The following is a 25,737-nucleotide window of genomic DNA, read 5'->3' as shown; positions in this document are numbered from 1 at the left end:
CATAATGCAGAGTACATTTTCATGTTTAAAAAAATAGCTAAACCAAAATCGAAAACCGTGATAAATTGTTAACATATAATTGTTAACATATTTCAGTTGTTGTGTATATTATGTTTTATTTGATGACTTTATTATTTCACTCCAAGTCATCATCTCCTCTCTATAGAGCTGCTGCTTATGCTGTCTGAGAAAATCACAATTTTAGTAGTTCTTCAAAGTAAATAAGGCATTATTTTATGACTTCTGAATACCAACTATCAATTGCTTAGATCGTGTATTTTAAGGTAGAAATACCTCACAAAGCAACTGCTCTCTATCCCTCTCGATTGCGCATTCCTCTGTCTCTTTTTAACGTAGCAGGCGTAAAAAAAAACACAGACCGGACAAGTAGGCGTGCAATGGATTGTGGTCATCTTCGTTAAATTACCACGTTTTTGCTCTAAACTATGGAGAATACTGGCCTGTTGGAAACAACAACTCCCTACTACATTGCGCAGTTCGAGCTTGATGTGATTTATCTCTAGAGAAACTGCAAAATGTTCCTTGAGCTAAAAAAATAAGAAGAAAAAGAAATGGAATTCCAATAATTGAACCAACGTAGGTCAATTACAGTAGTTTAAAAAACTACAAGTAACCAACATTTCGGTGAAGCACTGAGCACTAGCATTCTATTTAGCTCACTTTTTTATTTTATTTTATTTTATACAGTCATTTTTGCTCACCTTTTATCAAAGGTGTCAATAATTTCGGACCCCACTATATTTAGAAAGTATTCATACCCCTTGACTTATTCTACATTTTGTTGTGTTACAGCCATGAATTCAAAATTGATTAAAGTGGGGAAGCGGTTATCAACCATCTATACCCAATCCCCCATAATGACAAAGTGAAAACATGTTTTTAGAATTTTTTGCAAATGTATTGAAAATTATAAACAGAAATATCTAATTTACATAAGTATTCACACCTCTTTGCTATGACACACCAAATTGTGCTCCAGTGGATCCAATTTCCTTTGATCATCCTTGATGTCACTACAACTGTATTGGAGTCCGCCTGTGGCCAATTCAATTGTTTGGACATGATTTAGAAAGAAACACACCTGGCTATACACTCAATGCACAAACCATGAAGAACACCTTCCTAATATTGAGTTACTGGCTCATGTTGACTCCAATGCTTCCCTCAGTTGTGTCAAGTTGACTGAATATCCTTTGGGTGGTGGACCATTCTTGAAAACTGCTGAGGGTGAAAAACCCAGCAGAGTTGCAGTGCTTAACACAAACCGGGGCGCCTGGCACTTACAGCCAAACCCTGTTCAAAGGCACTTAAATATTTTGTGAATGGCACAAATTCACAATCTATGTCTCAATTGTCTCAAGGCTTAAAAATCCTTCTTTAACCTCCCCTTCATCTACACTGATTCAAGTGGATTTAACAAGTGACATCAATAAGGGATTCACCTAGTCAGTCTATGTTATGGAAAGAGCATGTGTTCTTAACGTTTTGTACACGCCGTGTATAAAGTCCAACAGTTGAAAGTGCATGTCAGGGCTTTCTGGGAGAGTGGCCAGACAGAAGCTAGTCCAGAGAAAAATGCACATGACAAGCACGACCTGGAATTTTCAAAAAGGCACGTGAAAGACTCTGAGATCATAAGACAAAAGATTATGTGGTCTGATGAGACAAAAAATTTTACTCTTTGGTCTGAATGCAAAGCCCTATGTCTGGAGAAAACTGGGCACAGCTTGGCAGCATCATGCTATGAGGATGCTTTTCAGTGGCAGGGACTGGGAGACTAGTAAGGATAGAGGGAACAATGAATGGAGCCAAATACAGGCAAATTCTTGATGAAAACCTGCTTCAGAGTGCAATCAACCTTAGACTGGGTGTCACGCCTTGGTCTTAGTGTTTTGTGTTTTCGTTATATATTTGGTCAGGCCAGGGTGTGACAGGGGTTTACGTGTTGTATTTCGTATTGGGGTTTGTAGTATTTGGGATCGCGGCTGATTAGGGGTGTTGTATAGGCTTGGCTGCCTGAGGCGGTTCTCAATCAGCTGTCAGGTGATTCTCGTTGCCTCTGATTGGGAACCGTATTTAGGTAGCTTGAGTTTCGCTTTGTCTTTCGTGGGTGATTGTTCCTGTCTCTGTGTAGTTTCACCAGATAGGCTGTATTAGGTTCCACGTTCCGTTTGTTGTTTTGTATTTATTAAGTTATTTCATGTATCGTCATTTTCTCTTCATTAAAGAACATGAGTAACCACCACGCTGCATTTCGGTCCGACTCTCTCTCAACAAACGAAGAACGCCTTTACAGAATCACCCACCACACACGGACCGAGCAGCGTGGAAACAGGCAGCGACCGCAGGAAAAGCGAAAGGAGGAATGGACATGGGAAGACGTATTGGATGGCAAAGGTTGTTACACTTGGGAGGAGATACTGGCTGGAAGAGATCGCCTCCCATGGGAACAGGTGGAAGCACTGAGGAGAGCAGAGGCAGCCGGAGATAAGAGTCGACGATACGAGGGAACACGGTTGGCAAGGAAACCCGAAAAGCACCCCCAAAAATGTATTGGGGGGGGGGGGCTCAGAGGGAGAGTGGCTGAGTCGGGTGTCAGACCTGAGCCAACTCTCCCTGCTAATCGTGAAGAGCAGTTGCAGTGGGAGAGGCTGCATCACTTGGAGTATCGGACATGGGAGGAGGAACTGGACGGAAAAGGACCCTGGGCTCAGCCTGGAGAATATCGCCGTCCCAAGGAAGAACTAGAGGCGGCTAAAGCAGAGAGGCGCTGGTATGAGGAGGCAGCACGGCGACGAGGATGGAAGCCTGAGAGTCGGCCCCAAAAATGTATTGGGGGGGGGCTTACAGGGAGTATGGCTATGCCAGGTAGGAGACCTGCGCAAACTCCCTGTGCTTACCGGGGGGCTAAAGAGACCGGGCAGGCACCGTGTTATGCTAGTGAGCGCACGGTGTCTCCAGTGCGGGTGCATAGCCCGGTACGGTTCATACCAGCCCTTCGTATTTGCCGGGCTAGAGTGGGCATCGAGCCAGGTAAGCTTGGGCAGGCTCAGTGCTCAAGAGCTCCAGTGCGCCTTCACGGTCCGGTCTATCCAGAGCCACCTCCACACACCAGTCCTCCGGTAGCAGCTCCCCGCACCAGGCTTCCTGTGCGTGTCCTCGCTCCAGTATCACCAGTGCCCGCACCACGCATCAGGCCTACAGTGCGCCTCGCCTCTCCTGCTCTGTCGGAGTCTCCCGCCTGTTCAGCACAGCCAGAGCCTTCCTTCCCTCCTGCGCTGTCGGAGTCTCCCGCCTCTCCAGCGCTGTCGGAGCCTTTCTCCTCTCCTGCGCTACCGGAGTCTCCTGTCTGTTCAGCACAGCCAGCGTTTTCCTCCTCTCCTGCGCTGTCGGAGTCTCCCGCCTGTTTAGCGCTATCAGAGCCTTTCTTCTCTACAGCGCTGCCGGAGCCTCCTGCCTGTTTGAAGCAGCCTGAGCTGCCAGTCTGCAGGGTGCTGTCAGCCTGCATGGAGCAGTCAGAGCTGTCAGTCTGCATGAAGCAGCCAGAGCCGTCAGTCTGCAAAGAGCTGCCAGTCTGCAAGGAGCTGCCAGTCTGCAGGGTGCTGTCAGCCTGCATGGAGCAGTCAGAGCTGTCAGTCTGCATGAAGCAGCCAGAGCTGTTAGTCTGCAAGGAGCTACCAGTCTGCAAGGAGCTGCCAGTCTGCAAGGAGCTGTCAGTCTGCAAGGAGTTGTCAGCCTGCATGGAGCAGTCAGAGCTGTCAGTCTGCAAGGAGCTGTCAGTCTGCAAGGAGCTGCCAGTCTGCAAGGAGCTGTCAGTCTGCAAGGAGCTGTCAGTCTGCAAGGAGCTGCCAGTCTGCAAGGAGCTGCCAGTCTGCAAGGAGCTGCCAGTCTGCAAGGAGCTGCCAGTCTGCAAGGATCTGTCAGCCTGCATGGAGCAGTCAGAGCTGTCAGTCTGCAAGGAGCTGCCAGTCTGCAGGGAGCTGTCAGTCTGCAAGGAGCTGTCAGTCTGCAAGGAGCTGTCAGCCTGCATGGAGCAGTCAGAGCTGTCAGTCTGCAAAGATCTGCCAGTCTGCAAGGAGCTGTCAGCCTGCATGGAGCAGTCAGAGCTGTCAGTTTGCATAGAGCAACTAGATCCGCCAGTCAGCCATGATCTTCTAGATCTGCCAGTCAACCAGATTCTTCCAGATCAGCCTGTCAACCAGAATCTTCCAGATCTGCTAGTCAACCAGAATCTTCCAGATCTGCTAGTCAACTTGAATCTTCCAGATCCGCCAGCCAGCCAGGATCCACCGGAGCCTACTACCTACCTGAGCTTCATCTCAGTACTGGGCTTCCTCTCAGTACTGGGCTTCCTCTCAGTACTGGGCTTCCTCTCAGTACTGGGCTTCCCCTCTGTTCCGGGCTGCCCCTCAGTTCCGGGCTGCCCCTCAGTTCCGGGCTGCCCCTCAGTCCCGAGCTGCCCCTCAGTCCCGAGCTGCCCCTCAGTCCCGAGCTGCCCCTCAGTCACGAGCTGCTCCTCAGTTCTGTGGGGTTCTGGGTGAGGACTATTAGGCCATGGTCGGCGGCGAGGGTGGATTATCCCAGGACGCGAAGGGGAGGAACGAGGACATTAATGAAGTGGGGTCCACGTCCCGAGCCGGAGCCCCCACCAATGACAGACGCCCACCCGGACCCTCCCTTTGGTTTTGAGGTGCGTCCGGGAGTCCGCACCTTCGGGGGGGGGGTTCTGTCACGCCTTGGTCTTAGTGTTTTGTGTTTTCGTTATATATTTGGTCAGGCCAGGGTGTGACAGGGGTTTACGTGTTGTATTTCGTATTGGGGTTTGTAGTATTTGGGATCGCGGCTGATTAGGGGTGTTGTATAGGCTTGGCTGCCTGAGGCGGTTCTCAATCAGCTGTCAGGTGATTCTCGTTGCCTCTGATTTGGAACCGTATTTAGGTAGCTTGAGTTTCGCTTTGTCTTTCGTGGGTGATTGTTCCTGTCTCTGTGTAGTTTCACCAGATAGGCTGTATTAGGTTTCACGTTCCGTTTGTTGTTTTGTATTTATTAAGTTATTTCATGTATCGTCATTTTCTCTTCATTAAAGAACATGAGTAACCACCACGCTGCATTTCGGTCCGACTCTCTCTCAACAAACGAAGAACGCCGTTACACTGGGACGAATATTTACCTTCCAACAGGGCAATGACCCCAAGCATACAGCCAAAGCAATGCTGGAATGGCTTCAGAACAAGAATGTGAAAGTCATTAAGTAGCCCAGCCAATGCCCAGACTTGAATCTCATCGAAAATATGTGGAAAAACTTGAAGATTGCTGTTCACCGCCGCTCCCCATCTAATTTAACAGAGCTTGAGAAAAGCTGCAAAGAAAAATGGGAGAAATCCCCAAATCCAGATGTGCAAAACTGATACAGACTTTACCCAAAATGACACAAAGGTGTAATCCCCACCAATTGTGCTTCTACAAAGTGTTGACTCAGGGGTGTGAATACTTATGTAAATGAGATATTTCAGTATTTCATTTTCAATAAAGTTGCAGAAATAAACAAATGTTTTCACTTTGTCATTATGGGGTATTGTGTGTAGATGGGTGAGGGGATTTTGAATTCAGGCTGTAACACAACAAAATGTGGAATAAGTCAAGGAGTATGAATACATCCACTTTCTGAAGACACTGTACATATCTAATGATGCGAGTAGTATCAAAACAACAGATCCCAAACACATATGTGCCTCAGCTGTTAGGTGACATGCGCACCACACACACACACACAGCTAATTAGTAATGAATCAGAAATAGTCATTGTCAATGTACTATGCTGCTGCAGACCCAGACCTACACACACAGAAGCATCCACTCTCACAAACAAGTCCACTACCACATACTGTACAAACACCTATACGAATATTCACATTCATTCAAACAGATACACACGGTAAAGAAACAAACAGTTATACACACAAAAACCCTATGTTTAGTAACAGCCCTAATTTACATTGACATTTGCAATAATCAGATGCAGAACATTATGAAAAGCAAACTGAATATGAGAACAAAGTTGATTTAAATGATTTAATTAGAGATACTTGTCACTCCTCATCAAAAGACTGCTGCACATTTGATCAGTTCCAGGTTAAACTTGTTTGGACTTGTGTATATCTGGAAGCCTTTAAAATACAGTATATCAAAGTTTATCAGTCTCTCAATTCAAAAATCACGTTTGGAATAATAGATTGAGGATCATCCACTGAACCACTGATTTATGTATGACAGGAAACTATTGAAGTGAGCTTCATATCAAAGGTGCAATATGCAGAAATCGCTTTTTTTGTAAATATGTATGCCAGTAATATTTTGATTACTTTTTTGATTGTTTTCAAGCCACATGTCCAATAGTTCGTATTAGCTAGCTAACATTAGCTAATAGCTTGTCAGCACACTGCTGACAAGAGTTGCCAAAGCTGTCATCAAGGCAAAGGGTGGCTACATTGAAGAATCTCAAATCTGAAATATATTTTGTGATTTGTTTAACATGTTTTTGCTTACTACATGATTGCAAAAATGTTATTTCATAGTTTTGATGTCTTCACTATTATTCTACAATGTAGAAAATAGTAAAAAATTAAGAATTAAGAAAGAAAGTGTCCAAACTTTTGACTGGTACTGTATATTTACAAAAAATTACAATGCATTCAGAAAGTATTCAGACCACTTCACTTTTTCCATATTTTGTTACATTACAGCATTATTCTAAAATGTGGATAAAATATTTTTCCCCTCATCAATCTACACACAACACGTAATCATGACAAAGCGAAAAAAGGTTGCAAATGTATTGAAAATAAAAACCTATAATATTGTATTTACATAAATATTCAGACCCTTTGCTATGGGACTCGAAATTGAGCTCAGGTGCATCCTGTTTTCACCTGATCATCCTTGAGATGTTTCTACAACTTGATTGGCGTCCATCTGTGGTAAACTCAATTGATTGGACATGATTTGGAAAGGCACACACCTGTCTATATAAGGTTGGCAGTGCATGTCAGAGCAAAAACCAAGTCAAATTAATTCTCCGTAGAGCTGCGAGACAGGACTGTGTCGAGGCACAGATCTGGGTAAGGGTACCAAAAAATGTCCGCAGCATTGAAGGTCCCCAAGAACACAGTGGCCTCCATCATTCTTAAATGGAAGAAGTTTGGAACCACCAAGACTCTTCCTAGAGCTGGCCACCCGGCCAAACTGAGCAATCTGGGTAGAAGGGCCTTGGTCAAGGAGGTGTCCAAGAATCCAATGGTCACTCTGACAGAGCTCCAGAGTTCCTCTGTGGAGATGGGAGAACCCTTCCAGAAGGACAACCATTTCTGCAGCCCTCCACCAATCAGGCCTTTGTGGTAAAGTGGCCAGATGGAAGCCATTCCTCAGTGAAGGCACATGACAGCCCGCTTGGAGTTTGACAAAAGGCACAAAAAGGACTCTCAGACCGACCATGAGAAACAAGATTCTCTGTTCTGATGAAATCATCAAGATTGAACTCTTTGGCCTGAATGCCAAGCGTCATATCTGGAGGAAACCTGGCACCATCTCTATGGTGGTGGCAGAATCTTGCTGTGGCTATCTCAAGGATGATCAATGGAAACGGGATGCACCTGAGCTCAATTTCGAGTCTCATGGCAAAGGGTCTGAATACTTATGTAAATAAGGTATATCCGTTTTTTTTAATTTGCAAAAAATTATAAAAACACTTTCATTATGGGGTTTTCTATGTAGATTTAAGGAACCTTTTTTTGATTGATTAAATCATTTTTAGAATAAGGCTGTAACATAACAAAATGTGGAAAATGTGAAAGGGTCTGAATACTTTCCGAATGCACTGAAAGGGGGTTGGAAATGAGGCAGACAATTACATTGATAGAAGCCACAATCTATCTGCAATATTACAGCTGATCTACCCCATAAAAATATTTCAAAAAAGAAAGGAAAACTAAAGTTTCAACTTTTCACAATTGGGATCCAAATGAAGAATAAAGTACAGTGTAGTCGTGGAAAGTATTAATCTGTTATGTTTTTGAATTTCACCTTTTTATCTAACCAGGTAGGCTAGTTGAGAACAAGTTCTCATTTACAACTTCGACAAGATAAAGCAAAGCAGTGCGACAAACAACATCACCGAGTTACACATGGAATAAACAAACAGTCAATAACACAATAGAAAAAAGTCTATATACAGTGTGTGCAACGGAGGTAAGGCAATAAATAGGCCGTAGTGGCGAAATATTTACAATTTAGCAATTAAACACTGGAGTGATAGATGTGCAGAAGATGAATGTGCAAGTAGAGATACTGAGATACAAAGGAGCAACAACAACAAAAATAACAGTATGAGGTAGGTGGATGGGCTATTTACAGATGGGCTATGTACAGGTGCAGTGATCTGTGAGCTGCTCTGCAGTGATCTGGTGCTTAAAGTTAGTGAGGTAGATATGAGTCTCCAGCTTCAGTGATTTTTGCAATTCATTCCAGTCATTGGCAGCATAGAACTGGAAGGAATTGGCTTTGGGGGTGACCAGTGAAATATACCTGCGCGCTACGGGTGGGTGCTGCTATGGTGACCAGTGAGCTGAGATAAGGCGGGGCTTTACCTAGCAAAGACTTATAGATGACCTGGAGTCAGTGGGTTTGGCGACCAATATGAAGCGAGGGCCATCCAACGATGTAAACATACTTGGTAATAAATCAATGGAATACTGCAGTGGTGAAATGGCAGAAGTTGTGTGTTGTAAGGTGCAGGAGTCTCCCTGCAATTCATGCAGGTGCACCAGCGAGGTTGTCCGGAGAAACCGGGATAGCTCTCCGGTACTCCATGATGTCAAAAATCACTCCATGTAGATGGGAAGAGGCCAGCTCCAGCGCCTCTCCCCTTTCGTTAAAGGACATCTCTTGCAATTTAGCCTGTAATGATAAGAAAATAAGCAACATGAAATTACAGAATGCAGCCAAATACTATGAAAGGCACACACCTGTCTAGATGCCAATCACCAAATAAGTTCAAAGATGAAAAAGCCTGGAAGAAGGAGAGATGACTAGAAACGATTTGGTTGACCGTTTTATGTGTGGATTAATTGTCGGAGTAGAGGACCTTGTGCATTTCAGGTAAAATAACAACTCAATGTTTATATCCCAGGACAAATTAGCTAGCAACAGCAAGCTAGCTAAATAGGACAGATTAGCTAGTAAGTGCAAGCTAACTAGCTAAATTGGCATAAATGTTTAATGCTTTTTGACCTGTTCTCAAAATAATGTAATTGGTTTAGAGTTTGTTTTGATATTTTAACCTATGTGTCGTGATCACGTTTGGTGTAGGGGGACAAAATAAATGTATGCACGATGGCGCACTCTGTTTGGGTTCCATGTTATGAGGCATAACCCCAGACTTTGAAATTACATAGGAGCTTGCTTCAATTAAGTCAATGAAGCACACAACCACATGGAAATATGTATTGGATGAGGTTAATAAGTTTGTGGCAAAGCTGGGACTGAGTTTTGAAAAGTTATCCAGTGTCACCACGGATGGGTGCCCAAACTTGGCCTGGAAAAAACGTTGGCCTTTTGAGAAGGATACAAGATCAAGTAGCTGAGCTGAATCCAGATCAGAAAATTGTTTTCCTGCATTGCATTATTCATCAGGAGGGTGTTCTGAAAATGAGCCTTGTTGTGGATACAGTCACTAAAGTGGTAAACCTCATAAGAGCAAAATCTTTAAACCACAGGCAGTTTGTCTCACTGTTGGAAGAGACAGGGTTGGGTCATGCAGATCTCCCCTACCACACAAACATGAGATGGCTGAGTTTGGGAAAGGTGCTTAAAAGGTGTGGGACCTGAAGTAAAAAGTGTGGGACCTGAGATTTGCTGAATTTTTGCAAATTAAAGGAAAATATGTGGAATTCCCTCAACCTCAAGATAAAGAATGGTTGGCTGATTTTGCCTTCACTGTGGACATCATGGCCCACATGAATGAACTGAATTCCAAACTACAAGGGAAGGGCCTTTTTGCACATCAGATGTACAGCCTTGTCAAAGCCTTCAAGGGAAAATTACTCCTCCTGAACCGCCAAGTAGAATCTAACAATCTCACCCACCTTCGGACACTACTAGTCTGTTCCCTATCAGATGACCAGAGGGAGAAGTATACCTCGCTGCTGTGTGCTTTGAACGGTGAGTTTTCTCTCATCGTTTTGAGGATTTCAAAGTGTTGGAAAATGACATGCTGTTGGTTTCCTGTCCTTTCACCTTCAATGTGGATAACGCTCCCACTGACATGCAACTTGAGCTTATCGATCTTCAGTCTGATGTAGTGATTGGAGAACTATTCAAAACAATGTCACTGATGAGGTTCTATGCATCTCTCGATTAACAAAACTTTCCAAAGTTTAGGGGTCATGCTCAGAAGATGTTTGTACTGTTTGGGTCAACCTATGTATGTGAACAGACATTTTCAGTGATGAAATATAACAAGTCAAGGCACAGATCATCTCTTACTGACTCGCACCTCTCAGCAATTCTGTGCATAGCGATGTCAGAAACTATACCTGACTTCACTACTCTAGTCAATGCACTTCAGAGACTTCATTCCTCACCTTGACTAGTTTAAATGTAATGTTGAGCTCTCTCTCTCTTTCTTGTGTTTTTGTGCATACCTGTTAATAAATCTGCTTCGGGATCGGTGTCCCTTCCACAGGACGGTTGAGCTAACGTAGGCTAATGTGATTAGCATGAGGTTGTAACATAGACATATCTGATATTGGCAGAAAGCTTCAATTCTTGTTAATCTAACTGCACTGTCCAATTTACAGTAGCTATTACAGTGAAATAATACCATGCTATTGTTTGAGGAGAGTGCACGAATTTGAACATGGAAAGTTATTAATCAACCAATTAGGAACATTTGGGCAGTCTTGATACAACATTTTGAACAGAAATGCAATGGTTCATTGGATCAGTCTAAAACTGTACACATACACTGCTGCCATCTAGTGGGCAAAATCTAAATTGTACCTGGGCGGGAATAATACATTATGGCCTTTCTCTTGCATTTCAAAGATGATGGTACCAAAAAATACAAAAATTCATTGCATGTTTAATAATGAAAATATCTACCAAAAGGAGAAAACATAACATAGAAGTGGTTTATTTCTGTGCATGTTAAAAAAGTAAAATAAGTAGCATATCTGGATGTCATTTACAGTAGATATATCTGTTAACACAGTCAAACACATGATGTATAATCCTGTAATATGATTCTGGCCCACGATGGCAAAAATCTATTCTAATGTGGCCCTCCATGTAAAATAATTGCCCAGGCCTGTGCTACGTCATCCCAGCGGCGACAACCAAAAAGTTACAGCTTTAACTAACATTGGAACAGTGTGCTACACCACATTGCATTGCAATGCTGTTGACTTTGAATGTGCTTGAGTGTTGAAGACTTGCATCCAAACATCCCAGTAATTATTATAATTAGCAGAGGAACAGAAACAGCCATATGATTTAATATACACATTAAAACTCATACTGCAAAAAAATGTATGTCCTTGAGCAATATTAATGGAAGAATGCTTTTCAAACGGACTACGTATTATTAGGTCAGAGTTTTGTTTGTATGAATGCATGCAGTAGTGTATTGATCAGAAATGGCTTATACATTGACCTCGTCCCCAGGCTCAATTGGTTCAACAGAGTGAGTGCCGGCTTGGGGGACGAGATGACTTATACATAGGCTAGTTTACTGGAATAAGTAATCTCATGAGTTTCTGCCAAACAGGTAAGATAATCAGGCCATGGTTAAAAATGATCAATTGTTCCTATTCTCATAGGATTTGTAGAGAATCTCTGTGTAGCATATAATAAAATCAATTTGGAAGATATTGTGTGTGCGTGTGTGTAGGGAGGTGAGGGGGAAGAGAAAATATCACCTCAGATCCCCTCAGCATGATTCTAAGCCCACACGTGTTGCAGCTAGTCTGTCCCCATTGCCACTCGCATGGATGACAGATGAACAAATCTCCCTCACCCTGGCCCAATGAAAAACCCATCTCCTTTCACATTCAGCAGGCTCTCAGCAAATGGGGCTGCTATTTAGAGAAATATGTGTCCCAAATGGCACCATAGTCCCTATTTAGTGCTCTACATTTGACCAGGGCCCATAGGGCTCTGGTCAAAAGTATTGCATAGGGAATAGGCTGTGATTTGGGATGGAACCAAGGTCTTTGTGTCTTTGCTCCCCAAATGGCCCATGAACACATTAAGACGGAACAGATCAAATAGCTACATATTAAGGAATTTTACAGAACCATTTCAGGCTGGCCCGGACTGAATATAAATGTATCAATGTGATATCATCCTCTTTTTGGATAGAATTCAAGTGTCTTTATGCATGGGTGTATCGTTGTAAGCTTTTACCACATAGGAGTGTAAGTGTGATATTGAGAAGGTACTACTACAGTACAGCATGTATAGATTAAGTGAATGGATCCTAGCACTGAACCCACAGGTTATGGACTCCTCCCATCTTTCTAATAATGAGGTATTGCTTTCAGTTAGAAAGGAAGGTACAGTACCACCAAACATATTACAGGGGCAGGGGACTGCCTACAAACACATAGAATGAACAATGACAAGCATTTACAGTAAATTGATGTAAATCGCAATGCACTCTGGATGATTTTAGGCATAACTGTTAAATGATACCATCAATTCCAAATTAACTTTAGTTTAACAGTACATTACTGTAAATATTTGCTTTATTTCAAATGGTATTGTAATTCTACTTGACAGAATACAGTACCCTACCCTACCGTATTTTTGGAGTGCCAAAAACGTTTTGACCACTAGTTGGTGCATGATATTGTTGTTTGTGTCTCATTAACATGTTAATAGGCATGCCTTGTAAGAGGCTACATTTGTTGTACCGTTAGTAAGAGTGATGTTCCGGTTGCCTGTACGTTACCTTAAAACAGCAATACCAAAGATTACGGTAAGAGTATATGTTAACGTAAAATGGCTACAGTAGCATTATTGGTACAATAAATCAGTTCCAGTAACAGTATTGGATACCGTGAAATACTGTACAGTAACATACAGCACCTTCATTAACGGTAACATACAGGCAACTGGCTGCCATTGTGTACTGTTATGCTACAGTGTCAAATATTAAAATAAAAGCTTATTCCAAATTAAACGAACACCCCCCACATCTCTGACATGGTTTAAACCAGTGACACAGTTGGTTTTAGGTTCTTTCAATCGCATTCATCTCCTGTCTGCCTTTTTATCTCTATCTTTTTCTCCCTCCCACTGGGCACAGACATCAATTCAATGTCTATTCCACGTTGGTTCAACGTCATTTCATTGAAATGACGTGGAAACAATGTTGATTCAACCAGCGTGTGCCCAGTGGGTTGAGCTTTCGCTAGCGAACTTGCAACATTGTTTCAACTGGGCCCTCACAGTTTTCTGCATGGATGAGCTCGGGACAGACACAGCTGTACTTGAATCCCGTATCTCAGCCCCTTTTCAGGTGTCCCGACTTTTCTTTTGACAAAAAAAAGGTACATTTGTCAGCAAGACGCATCAAATGAATTCAGACTGTAGGTCTAATGGCAATTGTCGAATGTCATTACACGTTTTGGTGTTTTGTAACAGATGTCTCTTTCCCATCAAATGGCAGGTGCACAGTGCACTGTTTAGATGCTGGAATTCTTTTGGAGTGGACGATTGTGCACAGGTAGCCTGCTTTTTTTTTAAAGAGATTTGTTTAACAATCCGATGAGAACATCATGACTGCTTGTGTTACCTCCACATTAAATTGCACTACATGTGTACTGTTAAAATACATGTCTTTTACTATTAGGCCCATAAAAACGCCAAATAGGAATTCCCATTAAAAAAATGTACACCCCCAAATGTCACAGTATAATTCACACTCTGCCTGCATGTCCTATCTCTTATGTGAAATTAGTTAGCTGGGGGGGATCTTACTAACGACTCCATTGATCACCTGTGCTAAAGAAACAAATGACTGTTGCCATAGAAACACCGTGTGTGTTTTATCTTTCACACAAACTATAGAGTGTTGTGCTGTGGTGTTGGACTGTCTCTCTCAGGGCCTGTTTGGACATCTCCTCAGCCAAGTGTGAATAACAGGCTCCAGGAGGGCTGTGTGTGTGTGTGTGTGTGCGTGTGTGTGTGTGTGTGTGTGTGTGTGTGTGTGTGTGTGTGTGTGTGTGTGTGTGTGTGTGTGTGTGTGTGTGTGTGTGTGTGTGTGTGTGTGTGTGTCTGTATGCATGTGCACATGTGTGTGTACGGGAGCAGGAGCATTTTTGCGACATGTGCCATCGTGTTGAGGCCTATTTTTACACTGTTCAGGCTTAATTCAGATGAGTATTTAACAGTTAGTGAATATATCCATGAAGAGGGGGAATTGGACTGCGAGTTGCTTGGTCTTCTGTTGTCCCTCTGCATTCTTCCCACGTTTCTCCCATATTTAGCTCACCAACGGATTACATTTAGTAAAACAAAGTGAAAACCACTGTCTTCCATGCTTTCTTTACGGACAGTCATGGTTTTGATTTATTGTCTTATGATGTATTGCTTTATTGCCCCCCTACCTTACACTTTTTAGTCTAAACTGGTTTCAATTAGCCATGAATAGCATTGTTACTTGGAATTGCGTAGTTACTTAAATAGCATTGTTACTTAGTGCCCAAGTTGCTGCTCGTTAGAAGTGTATCGAGGGGGGTGGGGGTGGCACAATGGTAATGATCAGAGATGATGACCAACCCAAACTAATCACTTAACTATTTGCTGAGTATACAGTACCTCTAGACTGAAAGTTAAATAGGCAGTTATAGTATCAATGAGGCAGATTGGAAAGCATCATCCCTCACATCCAAGCCTGTGATATATACTGAGATGGTCACTGCACTTCTAATTGAATAATTCATATCTATAGTCTAGCTTTTTTTCTATATTCTGAGTAAACCATTTAACCAAATTGTCATTGATATACTGTTTCATATCTTCAGACCCGATAGCATGGGATTAAATGTAACCATTGTGCTGTCACTGGGACTGGCTTTGTGGCTTTACTGAACAGGTAGTCTCTCGTGACAGCCTTAAAGGGGCAAGCCGCAGTTGAAACAGTAACAAAGCTTCCACAATACAGAGGAGAGCCACGATGAGTGAATGAGTCAAGCCACTGCAAAAACGTGCTTCGCTACTCAACGTACAGTGTCACAAATAGGTTGGGATTGCTGTTCGAAAGATTTCAGTTAGTTTAATATTGTCAACCTAGACTCATAGCTCTATATTCGATCGAGCCTACATTGCAATATTTATGGAGCATGTCAAATATAGTCTCGCGTGGCCATCCTTCCAAATCTCGTCTCGTGGGTCGTTCCAAGAATAGAGTACATCTTGCATCCCTTTGATTTTTTTAAAAGTAAGAATTGTGCACCAATATTGAATTGTACCCTTTAATATAGACCACATGGAAAGTTCAATACATTTTGATATGAATATCAATATGGATTTTGACATGTCCCTCATCCTGTTTTTTTCCTACATCTATTTTAAATGAGAAAACAAATATGAGTGCTTCTTATTGAAAAATTATGATGGTTTCGTGCCTACTGAACGGGACCCAGAAGTATCTCGTTACCCATCAGCTGCCATAGTTACATGCTCGAGGTAGAAGTTGCTCTCAACCACAGACGTAGATGTCTGTTAGTGTGATCAACTGGGTGTGAAAACGGGGTCATCGGCACTCCACAAACTGTTTTAGCCTGCTGAGCTAAATCCTTAGGAATAAGCTCAGGGAGCTAAAGTGAGTCTTCAGGTCTCAGACAAGGTTGCTAATTACCTTTACACCAGAAAGTGGCTAGTCTGGATAACTTCAGTAATTGAAGACTCTTCCTTCTTCTTCCCCCAGACATGATGACTTGAAAGAGATGCTGGACAGCAACAAAGACTCCCTGAAGCTGGAAGCTATGAAGAGGATTGTGGCTGTGAGTACTGCTGTCTTCATCTCCACTGTCAACCACCACCATCTTCAACAACAAAAAAACTCACTGGGTGAATCTCAGAAGTCTTTCCTTGATTACTCAGGTGGAGGCGAGAAATCAAACACATGAGGAATCTTTGGAAAAAACGTTCAATATTCTCTCTCTCAAAATAACCAAACGGGAGTAAAAAGAGAAACAGACTCAATATTTTCGAAGAGGATTCACTGTCACCTTGACACCTTCTGTCCATCATAAAGAATTACTCAAAAAAACATACTTTCAAATCTGTTTTCAGTGCTTTTGCTGTAATTTGACATTTTCCACCCCATGTCCTGGGTAAAGTTTCAGATCTTACTCGTTGAGTAATTCTGATTTCTGTAAACACAGTAGCCCACACTATTTTGGAAATCATAGATGGCATTCATCCTATATCCTTCCATATCTTATATCCTTCTGGTGGTTGATAAAGGGTCATAGTCCAAGCTTCGACAACCATCCGTAGGCTTTAGTCTTCAAACTTGTGTGAGTTACCCTCCTGGCTGTCCCAATTAGCACATACGTCAGTGGCACCCTTTGCATTTTCCAATCGACATCTATTATGAATACAGTAGCTTTTAAAATATTCATGACATTAATTATGTAATTGTAAAGGCAAAACAGTTTATTTTCTGGAGTATGCTTTCTCTTTCCTCTTTCGCATAAATCATTTCCTCCTCTGCTACTGTCGAAAATGTGCTCCTGATAACAAGAATAGCCTGAGGTATTGAGGTTGAATATCTGCCGTTCCTAAGACTGATCCCAGACGTCCCATCAAGGACGACAGCTGTAAGAGAAGGCGAGAGAATATTCATTATTGGTGTCAGTTTCTTACTACTGAAGCAGAGCAGCCGTCACTGCATAATTTATATCTGAGAATAGTTAGAGAGGTGGAGGGGAAAATTAAGCTAGGCCGAGGTAAGTTTGTGGTCAAATATAAGTCCGTTCGACTGCGAATGTAGGTTGCCTGCCGCCAGTACTGTTACAGAAAGTATAAGGTTTTATGTTCAGTCTACTTTGACAAAAGGATAGGATAATTGGTTAACATCTTTTAAAGCCATGCTGTCTTAAAGAAGAAAAAAAACATCACTCTATGTCAAAAAAAAAAAAATACTGTTTATTTTATGAAAATAACTCCAAATACAGGTTTTATCATTTCGCTGAGCCTCCTTATATTTATTTTTATATACACAATCCTGATTGGCGGATATAATCGTCTAGGCCAGGGGTGTCAAAAATACGACCCATGGGCCGGATCCTTCTGTGAGGGCGTCCAATCCGGCCCTCGTGTGGTTTGAGTAAAAAAAATGAAAAATGAAATTATGTAGAAATGATAATGGACCTCTATTCATATAGTTTCTTGACTGTTTACATCTCACTAATAATCACTCACTGCCAGTGAGCATCAAAAATTCCCCAAATAATAGATAGAGGACTATTTTTAGCAAAAATGTTGATGGCTTTGGAAATATAACTAATTGTCAGTGTGGCCAAATGTGGCCCCCAGGGCAAAATGAGTTTGACACCCAGGTCTAGACTCCAGAGTCTACCCTGCTTACCCCTTCAAAGTAGGAGGATACATATGCAAATCAAATATGTGATGTCATGCTGTGGGCCAAAAACTCCATCTCACCTGAACAGGCTGAAATTCTAGGTGTTTATTTTTTACACTAAAAGGGCATTATCATTTTCAACCTCATAGTGTGGAAATACCATAACAAATCTGATATACAGCCCCACCATTCACTGCAATGGTAGATAGAACTTTTTAGAATAACGCAAATATATAAAAAATATAAACGTTCTCTCACAATCAAAATAGTGAATTGGGGAAGTCCAATCGTTTGTGAGTTATGACATATACAGTTGAAGTCGGAAGTTTACATACACCTTAGCCAAATACATTTAAACTCAGTTTTTTTTTTACAATTCCTGACATTTAATCCTAGTAAAAATTCCCTGTCTTAGGTCAGTTAGGATCACCACTTTATTTTAAGAATGTGAAATGTCAGAATAATAGTAGAAAGAATGATTTCTTTCAGCTTTTATTTCTTTCATCACATTCCCAGTGGGTCAGAAGTTTACATACACTCAATTAGTATTTGGTAGCATTGCCTTTAAATTATTTAACTTGGGTCAAACGTTACGAGTAGCCTTCCACAAGCTTCCCACAATACATTTGGTGAATTTTGGCCCATTCCTCCTGACAGAGTTGGTGTAACTGAGTCAGGTTTGTAGGCTTCCTTGCTTGCTATGGGATTGAGGTCAGGGCTTTGTGATGGCCACTCCAATACATTGACTTTGTTGTCCTTAAGCCATTTTGCCAAAACTTTGGAAGTATGCTTGGGGTCATTGTCCATTGGGAAGACCCATTTGCAACCAAGCTTTAACTTCCTGACTGATGTCTTGAGTTGTTGCTTCAATATATATCCACATAATTTTACTTCTTCATGATGACATCTATTTTGTGAAGTGCACCAGTCCCTCCTGCAGCAATGCACCCCCACAACATGATGCTGCCACCCCGGTACTTCATGGTTGGGATGGTGTTCTTCGGCTTGCAAGCCTCCCCCTTTTTCAGTTCTATTTTTGTTTCCTCAGACCAGAGGACATGTCTCCAAAAAGTACGATCTTTGTCCCCATGTGCAGTTGCAAACCGTAGTCTGGCTTTTTTATGGCGGTTTTGGAACAGTGGCTTCTTCCTTGCTGAGTGGCCTTTCAGGTTATGTCGATATAGGACTCGTTTTACTGTGGATATCGATACTTTTGTACCTGTTTCCTCCAGCATCTTCATCGTCCTTTGCTGTTGTTCTTGGATTGATTTGCACTTTTTGCACAAAAGTATGTTCATCACTAGGAGACGGTATGACGGCTGCATGGTCCCATGGTGTTTATACATGCGTGCTATTGTTTGTACAGATGGACGTGGTACCTTCAGGCGTTTGGAAATTGCTCCCAAGGATCAACCAGTCTTGTGGAGGTCTGCAATTTTTTTCGGAGGTCTTTTGATTTCCCCATGATGTCAAGCAAAGAGGCAATTAGTTTGAAGGTAGGCCTTCCAAAATACATCCAAAGGTACACCTCCCATTGACTCAAATTATGTCAACTAGCCTATCAGAAGCTTCTAAAGCCATGACATCGTTTTATGGAATTTCCCAAGCTGTTTAAAGGCACAGTCAACTTAGTGTATGTAAACTTCTGACCAACTGAAATTGTGATACAGTGAATTGAAATAATCTGTTCCACAGGAGGCTGCTGATTGGAAAACGGCTCATAATAATTGCCAGAACGGTGCAAATGGCTCAACCACATGGAAACCGTGTATTTGATACCATTCCACTTATTCCACTCCAGCCATTACCACGAGCCCAACCTCCCCAATCAAGGTGCCACCAACCTCCTGTGGTGGGTTCACAATTGTACCTTTTCTGAGATCTCTGCTAAGCAATGAGGAAAGGCACTAACCTAATCCTAATTCCGGGGGCAACAATGGTAACTAGCTACAACTAGTACACACGTGTCCTTCGCCCCTGCCTGTTTGGCAGTGTTTTCCCACAGCTCTGTTAATGACGGCAAGGGCAGGTGTTCGGCAGGCAGGAGCGAAGGACACTGTGTGCTAGCTTAGCCAGCTAGTCCTAAATAGGACTCCGGTACACGACATGTGGGGGCGACACCATGTGCTGGTTCGCTAACTAGTAAGCTAGCATACTGTGTCGCAAGCACACATTATCGCCCCCGCATGCGGTGTACCAGAGTAGTTAGCAGTAGGTGGGGACAACATTGGTAGACAGTGTCCTTTGCCCCCACCTGTCGGGCACGGTTTTCTCCGGTACACATCAGGCGGGGGTTACACAATCTGCTAGCTAACTAGCAAGCAAGCACATGGTGTCGCAAACTAGTGTAACAGTGTTGCCTCCGTGCCTCTCCTCGCCCCAACCGGGGCTCGAACCAGGGACCCTCTGCAGACATCAACAACTGACACCCTCGAAGCATCGTTACCTATCGCTCCACAAGAGCCCTAGCAGACCAAGGGAAATGACTACTTCAAAGACTCAGAGCGAGTGACGTCACCGATTTGAAACGCTATTAGCGTGCACCCCGCTACCCATTTGACACCGGTTACACTAGCTAGTTAGCTAGCACATGGTCTCACTCCAGCCTCCCGCCTGCTGTACTAACTGGAAACGGGGCAACCGGTAGACAGTGTCCTCTTGACCCTGCCTGTCGGGCACTGTTTTCCTGCAGTTCTGTTAACGACGGTGAGGGCAGGCGTGAGTGAAGGACACTCGGATAATACTTTTATTTCCCTTTTGACCCACATTCAAAATGTCACACAAGCATGAAGATGTTATGCTTGAGGGGGGACGTTGATGTAGGAACCAATGGGGTGCTCGAGGGGGGTTGTTCATGAAGGAACCAATGGGATGCTCGAGGGGGGTGGGGTTGGGGCAGTCCTGCAGATGCAAGAATGCCCACATGCAGGAACGCCTCAAATTGCGGGCTGCAGTTTACACATTTGTCCGTCTTCCCTCTCTGACTGTAGGCTACTTCCGTCATTGCATGGTGTGATCATATCATATATCTAGTAAATTGATAGGGAAAGACTAGTGAGTGTACAACATAACCTCCGCTTCATGGGATGACATATATGGGCTATAAGGATTATTTATCAAACAAATGTATCATTTGATTATACATTTCATCCAGAAGCCAGCTAACACCGAACATATCCTTGTAAATGAATTTCTGTTGCAGATATAATAGATAGCTTAGGTACTGATGCATGCATCTATTGAAATGTGTTTCATGCTCGCATCCAAGTTTTCATTGGGGTAGATCAAATATACTATTATTACCCCAAATTGCCTTCCTCGAGCGAGCAAGAGAATGTAGGCAAATTTGATCAAATGGAAATGTATTCTTAGCGATGACGTGCAGGAGCTTGCAGGGATTTACTCATTAGCATTTCTGAATCTGAGAGGAAATAGAGCCGAATATATTGATAAGTCACCTTGTCCGAGAGAGATTTACATGGTTATCAAAACATCACGCCAGTGTAAGCCTACACGAAACACAGCCCTTATTTTCTAAAATTCCCTATGGGAAAAATGAATGGTGGAAAAACCATGTCCCTGTTTGGCTGCTAGGGTTTATGGGTATTATGACACCTCCACCGTGGGGCTCTATTGCGCAATATATTCCAAAATTCCAACAAAATACATCAGCGACATAATTTAGGAGATTAAGGTTGTGATCAGATCGTCAATTATCCTATAATGTATTTGTGTGGCTATGATGCCATCTTTAGAGCACAGGATTTTCTGCTTGGTTTCCAGAGCATTGAAAGAGAGATAAATAGGCTACTACCGAGGTCTGATGATGCTTCTGACAATATAGTAGGCTAAAAGGCGTGTTGTGGTGTGCAAAATTCTGATGTAGGCTATTTTGAAAACTGCCGGTGTGTTGTGTTTTATGAGCAGCCCCCTCCTGCATGTGCTGTTGCATAAACTGGTGGCTTTTTCCTCTTTGATGGGCAGCGATCTCAGAAAAGGTCAAATTGTGAACCTGCGACCCAAAATTTATCATATAAAATGTATATGCCATATCTCACAATCGATTGGACTTATCCAATTTAGTATTTTTGTTGTGACAGAGCGTTTATATTTTTCGTAGATTTGCGATATATCTAGTAGTGCAGTGAGTGGCGGGCTTATTAACCCTGCGATGACCTGGTCTCAGAGCATTTCGTATTATTCTGTACGTAATTCCGAGAAACCCAATTTACTATGATATGTTACGTTTGGTATGGTTACATAAAACAGATGATTACTTAAGTCAACAACGATAGGAGGGTGGTTGGTCGGTGTGGATAAACATCTAGCAAACCCAAAGTTTTTTTTTGGTGTTGTGGAGCTGCGTGCACAATGATGAGGTCATCAGTCAGCAACGAGGAAATGTCACCATGAAATTGCTCAGAGAACAGGTTACATCCATCTGCCCAGGGATGACTTCAGTATTGTCACCATGTGACGTGACAACAGCTACATCTCATTGTGTGTGTGTGATGTCATATTGCTGGGTTCACCTTTAAAGCGGGAATCCTTAATTGCTGAAACTGCCACGTCAGTTTGGGATATCACAACAACAAAGTTACTGCAAACAACAAACACTGTTTTTTTTCTCTCGAACATCATTGCATACGCAATAGAACAGCAGAACGTGTACTACAGTGGAGGCTGGTGGGAGAAGCTATAGGAGGACGGGCTCATTGTAATGTCTAGAACTGAATACATTTTTACCATATCAAACACATGGACATAATATATTTCTTTAAAGCCCACACTGTCATTTGAGATTCAGGCTACTGTCTGCTGCTATGCATTTGAGTGTTCATCATTTCTCACTAATCCAATAACATACGGCTATATGGATGGCTTTGACAGTGCAGTCCAGTGTGTGACTGTTCTGTACTGGGTTTGTGATCCCCAGATGATCGCCAGAGGGAAGAATGCCTCGGACCTCTTCCCAGCAGTGGTGAAGAATGTGGCCTGCAAGAACATCGAGGTAAGTCTTGGAGCCAGCCAGCCATCCCACATATACTGTAGCATGAAGTTGAGGCACAAGAGTAATTGAACGCTTGGCAATGTTTAGGTTGTCTTGCATCCAGACTGAATATTGCTCTGTTTCATGTGAAAAAGGTGTGGATGCGAGGCAAATATTAAGGTGATGGTTTTTCTTATAGACTGCCTATGAATGCCAGTGAATGGCAATGAATAGAAGCATAGTAGATTGATAAATGGCAGGTTTTGGGGAATATATCCAATGGTGTGTTGTACCGTCATGTCTCAAGTTCCCCCCTTTCTCTCCTCTTCCCCGACCTCTTCACTATCTCAGGTGAAGAAGCTGGTCTATGTGTACCTGGTGCGCTATGCTGAGGAGCAGCAGGATCTGGCTCTGCTCTCCATTTCAACCTTTCAGAGAGGCCTGAAGGTCAGTCACCTTGCCCATAACCACAGATCTAGCATTAGATATCCTACCCCTTAACCATTGGAGGGAGACAAAGATATCTGACCCTGGACCTGTGGTCAGCGGCAACTTCTATATACTCTGGAGTAAAGGGAGTCCATTGAGTTGGGAACACGTGACATGATCCGATGGTGGTGTTATGACAAGACAAAAAGAGTTCAATTATCAAAGTCGTAAGATCATTATTTCTTTCTTCAGACACAGACACATACACAGCAGGAGCAGGGGATTTCTCTCTCTCTCTCTCTCTCTCTCTCTCTCTCTCTCTGTCTCTCTCTCTCTCTCTCTCTGTCTCTGTCTCTCTCTCTCTCTCTCTCTCTCTCTCTCACACAGATTAATAGCCAATCGATAGTTAATTCTGAGATTAGAGTTCTCGTTTTTTTGTCACTCTATCCTCGCTGCCACACATAAGGTCCAACTTGGTCCAAAAAGCTGGAAGGTTGATACATGTAGCATATCAGTAGGTTTCTCTATGATTGATGGTCATGGTGGGTTTTTTGTTTTGTTTTTTTGTTTGTTGTTGTTGAATATTTACCCCCCTTTTCTCCCCAATTTCATGGTATCCAGTTGTTAGTAGCTACTATCTTGTCTCATCGCTACAACTCCCGTACGGGCTCGGGAGAGACGAAGGTTGAAAGTCATGCGTCCTCCGATACACAACCCAACCAAGCCGCACTGCTTCTTAACACAGCGCGCATTCAACCCGGAAGCCAGCCGCACCAAGGAAACACTGTGCACCTGGCAACCTTGGTTAGCGTGCACTGCGCCCGGCCCGCCACAGGAGTCGCTGGTGCGCGATGAGACAAGGATATCCCTACCGGCCAAACCCTCCCTAACCCGGACGGCGCTAGGCCAATTGTGCGTCGCCCCATGGACCTCCCGGTCGCGGCCGGTTACGACAGAGCCTGGGCGCGAACCCAGAGTCTCTGGTGGCACAGCTGGCGCTGCAGTACAGCGCCCTTAACCACTGTGCCACCCGGGAGGCCGGTCACACTTCACTGAATTCACACTGGACCTACAGAGCCTCCCAGCAGTAAATAATAGCCATATGTATAATAAAGGAAGTAATTGAGTTAATTGAGTCATTCAATGATCTCTCGCGCTCTCTCTCCTCTCTCTCCTCTCTCTCTCTCTCTCTCTCTCTCTCTCTCTCTCTCTCTCTCTCTCTCTCTCTCTCTCTCTCTCTCTCTCTCTCTCTCTCTCTCTCTCTCTCTCTCTCTGTTTCTCGCTGTCTCTCTCTCTCTCTCTCTCTCTCTCTCTCTCTCTCTCTCTCTCTCTCTCTCTCTCTCTCTCTCTCTCTGTTTCTCGCTGTCTCTCTCTCTCTCTCGCTCTCTCTCTCTCTCTCTCTCTCTCTCTCTCTCTCTCTCTCTGTGTTTCTCGCTGTCTCTTTCTCTGTCTATCTTTCTAGGACCCTAACCAGTTGATCCGGGCCAGTGCTCTGCGTGTGCTCTCCAGCATCAGAGTCACCATTATTGTCCCTATCATGATGCTGGCCATCAAAGAGGCTGCCTCTGACATGTCCCCCTATGTGAGGAAGACGGCAGCTCACGCCATCCCCAAACTCTACAGGTATAACATGGGGGGGGTCTGTACGAAAGAGATATAGACAGAAAGAGAGAGATAGAATCCAGCTCCTTGTCTTCCTGACACATGTCTGTTGTCTCCTCTCAGCTTGGACCCAGAGCAGAAGGACTGTCTGATTGAGGTCATTGAGAAGCTCCTGGCTGATAAAACCACAGTAGGTTAAATATTTCCCGTTAGCCAACTCTGTACGCTCTTTACAAGGGAAACTATGACTGAAAACTTAAGCTCAGTTAAACCTATATTCTGCTTTGGCCTATTGGTGGCATTACAGGCTTGCGTGAATGGTACCATATCAGGTTGTGTTAAGTGTGAAAATGATACTGATGTGCCAATTTTCATGCCTCTGCCAATCCAACATATGGCCATTTTTTGAGCTTAAGGTATCTACAGGACTTAGAGAATTTCTCTCCCTCTGACTGTGCCTGCAGCTAGTGGCAGGTAGTGTTGTCATGGCCTTTGAGGAGGTGTGTCCTGAGCGCATAGACCTGATCCATAAGAACTACCGTAAACTGTGTAACCTGCTGATCGACGTGGAGGAGTGGGGTCAGGTGGTCATCATCAACATGCTCACTCGCTACGCCCGGACGCAGTTCCTCAACCCCAACATGAACGTGAGTACAGCAGGTCCCCACATACTGTGTCTTCGTGGTTGTTTGTTTGTTTGTTTGTGTTTGGGTGTGCGTGTGTGTGTGTGTGTGTGTGTCTGTGTTACTCCACTCATCCCTCCCTCTCTCTATAGGAATCCCTGTTGGAGGAGGGTGGTGGAGAGAAGGCCTTCTATGGCTCTGATAATGATGATGACACCGATGATGAGGAAGACAAAGAGGAGAAGGAGAAGAAGAAGACTGAGGCGACTGCCATTGTCAAGAGGAAGCCTTACGTCATGGACCCAGACCACCGGCTACTGCTGAGGAATACCAAGCCCCTACTGCAGAGTCGAAACGCAGCAGTGAGTATAATACAACTATTACTACTGCTACAACTTCTACTACTACCAGTACTACTACTA

General features: G+C 43.3%; 1 protein-coding gene across 14 annotated transcripts in view; it reads left to right on the top strand.

Moving 5' to 3' along the window:
• Positions 1-25,737, top strand: part of ap3b2 (adaptor related protein complex 3 subunit beta 2) — a 100,919-nt gene that overhangs the window by 35,489 nt on the left and 39,693 nt on the right. For all 14 annotated transcript variants that reach the window (XM_020456497.2, XM_020456494.2, XM_031801521.1 and 11 more), the window contains exons 2-8: positions 16,010-16,085; positions 22,608-22,682; positions 23,013-23,108; positions 24,553-24,713; positions 24,816-24,882; positions 25,157-25,339; positions 25,468-25,677. In XM_020456497.2, the coding sequence (XP_020312086.1) occupies positions 16,010-16,085; positions 22,608-22,682; positions 23,013-23,108; positions 24,553-24,713; positions 24,816-24,882; positions 25,157-25,339; positions 25,468-25,677 (868 nt within the window). The remainder of the gene's footprint in view (positions 1-16,009; positions 16,086-22,607; positions 22,683-23,012; positions 23,109-24,552; positions 24,714-24,815; positions 24,883-25,156; positions 25,340-25,467; positions 25,678-25,737) is intronic.

The sequence above is a fragment of the Oncorhynchus kisutch genome, linkage group LG22 (assembly GCF_002021735.2).
Source record: "Oncorhynchus kisutch isolate 150728-3 linkage group LG22, Okis_V2, whole genome shotgun sequence".
NCBI lineage: Eukaryota > Metazoa > Chordata > Actinopteri > Salmoniformes > Salmonidae > Oncorhynchus > Oncorhynchus kisutch.
Note: the sequence above shows the minus strand (reverse complement) of the source record. Positions and strands in the feature narration are given on the sequence as shown.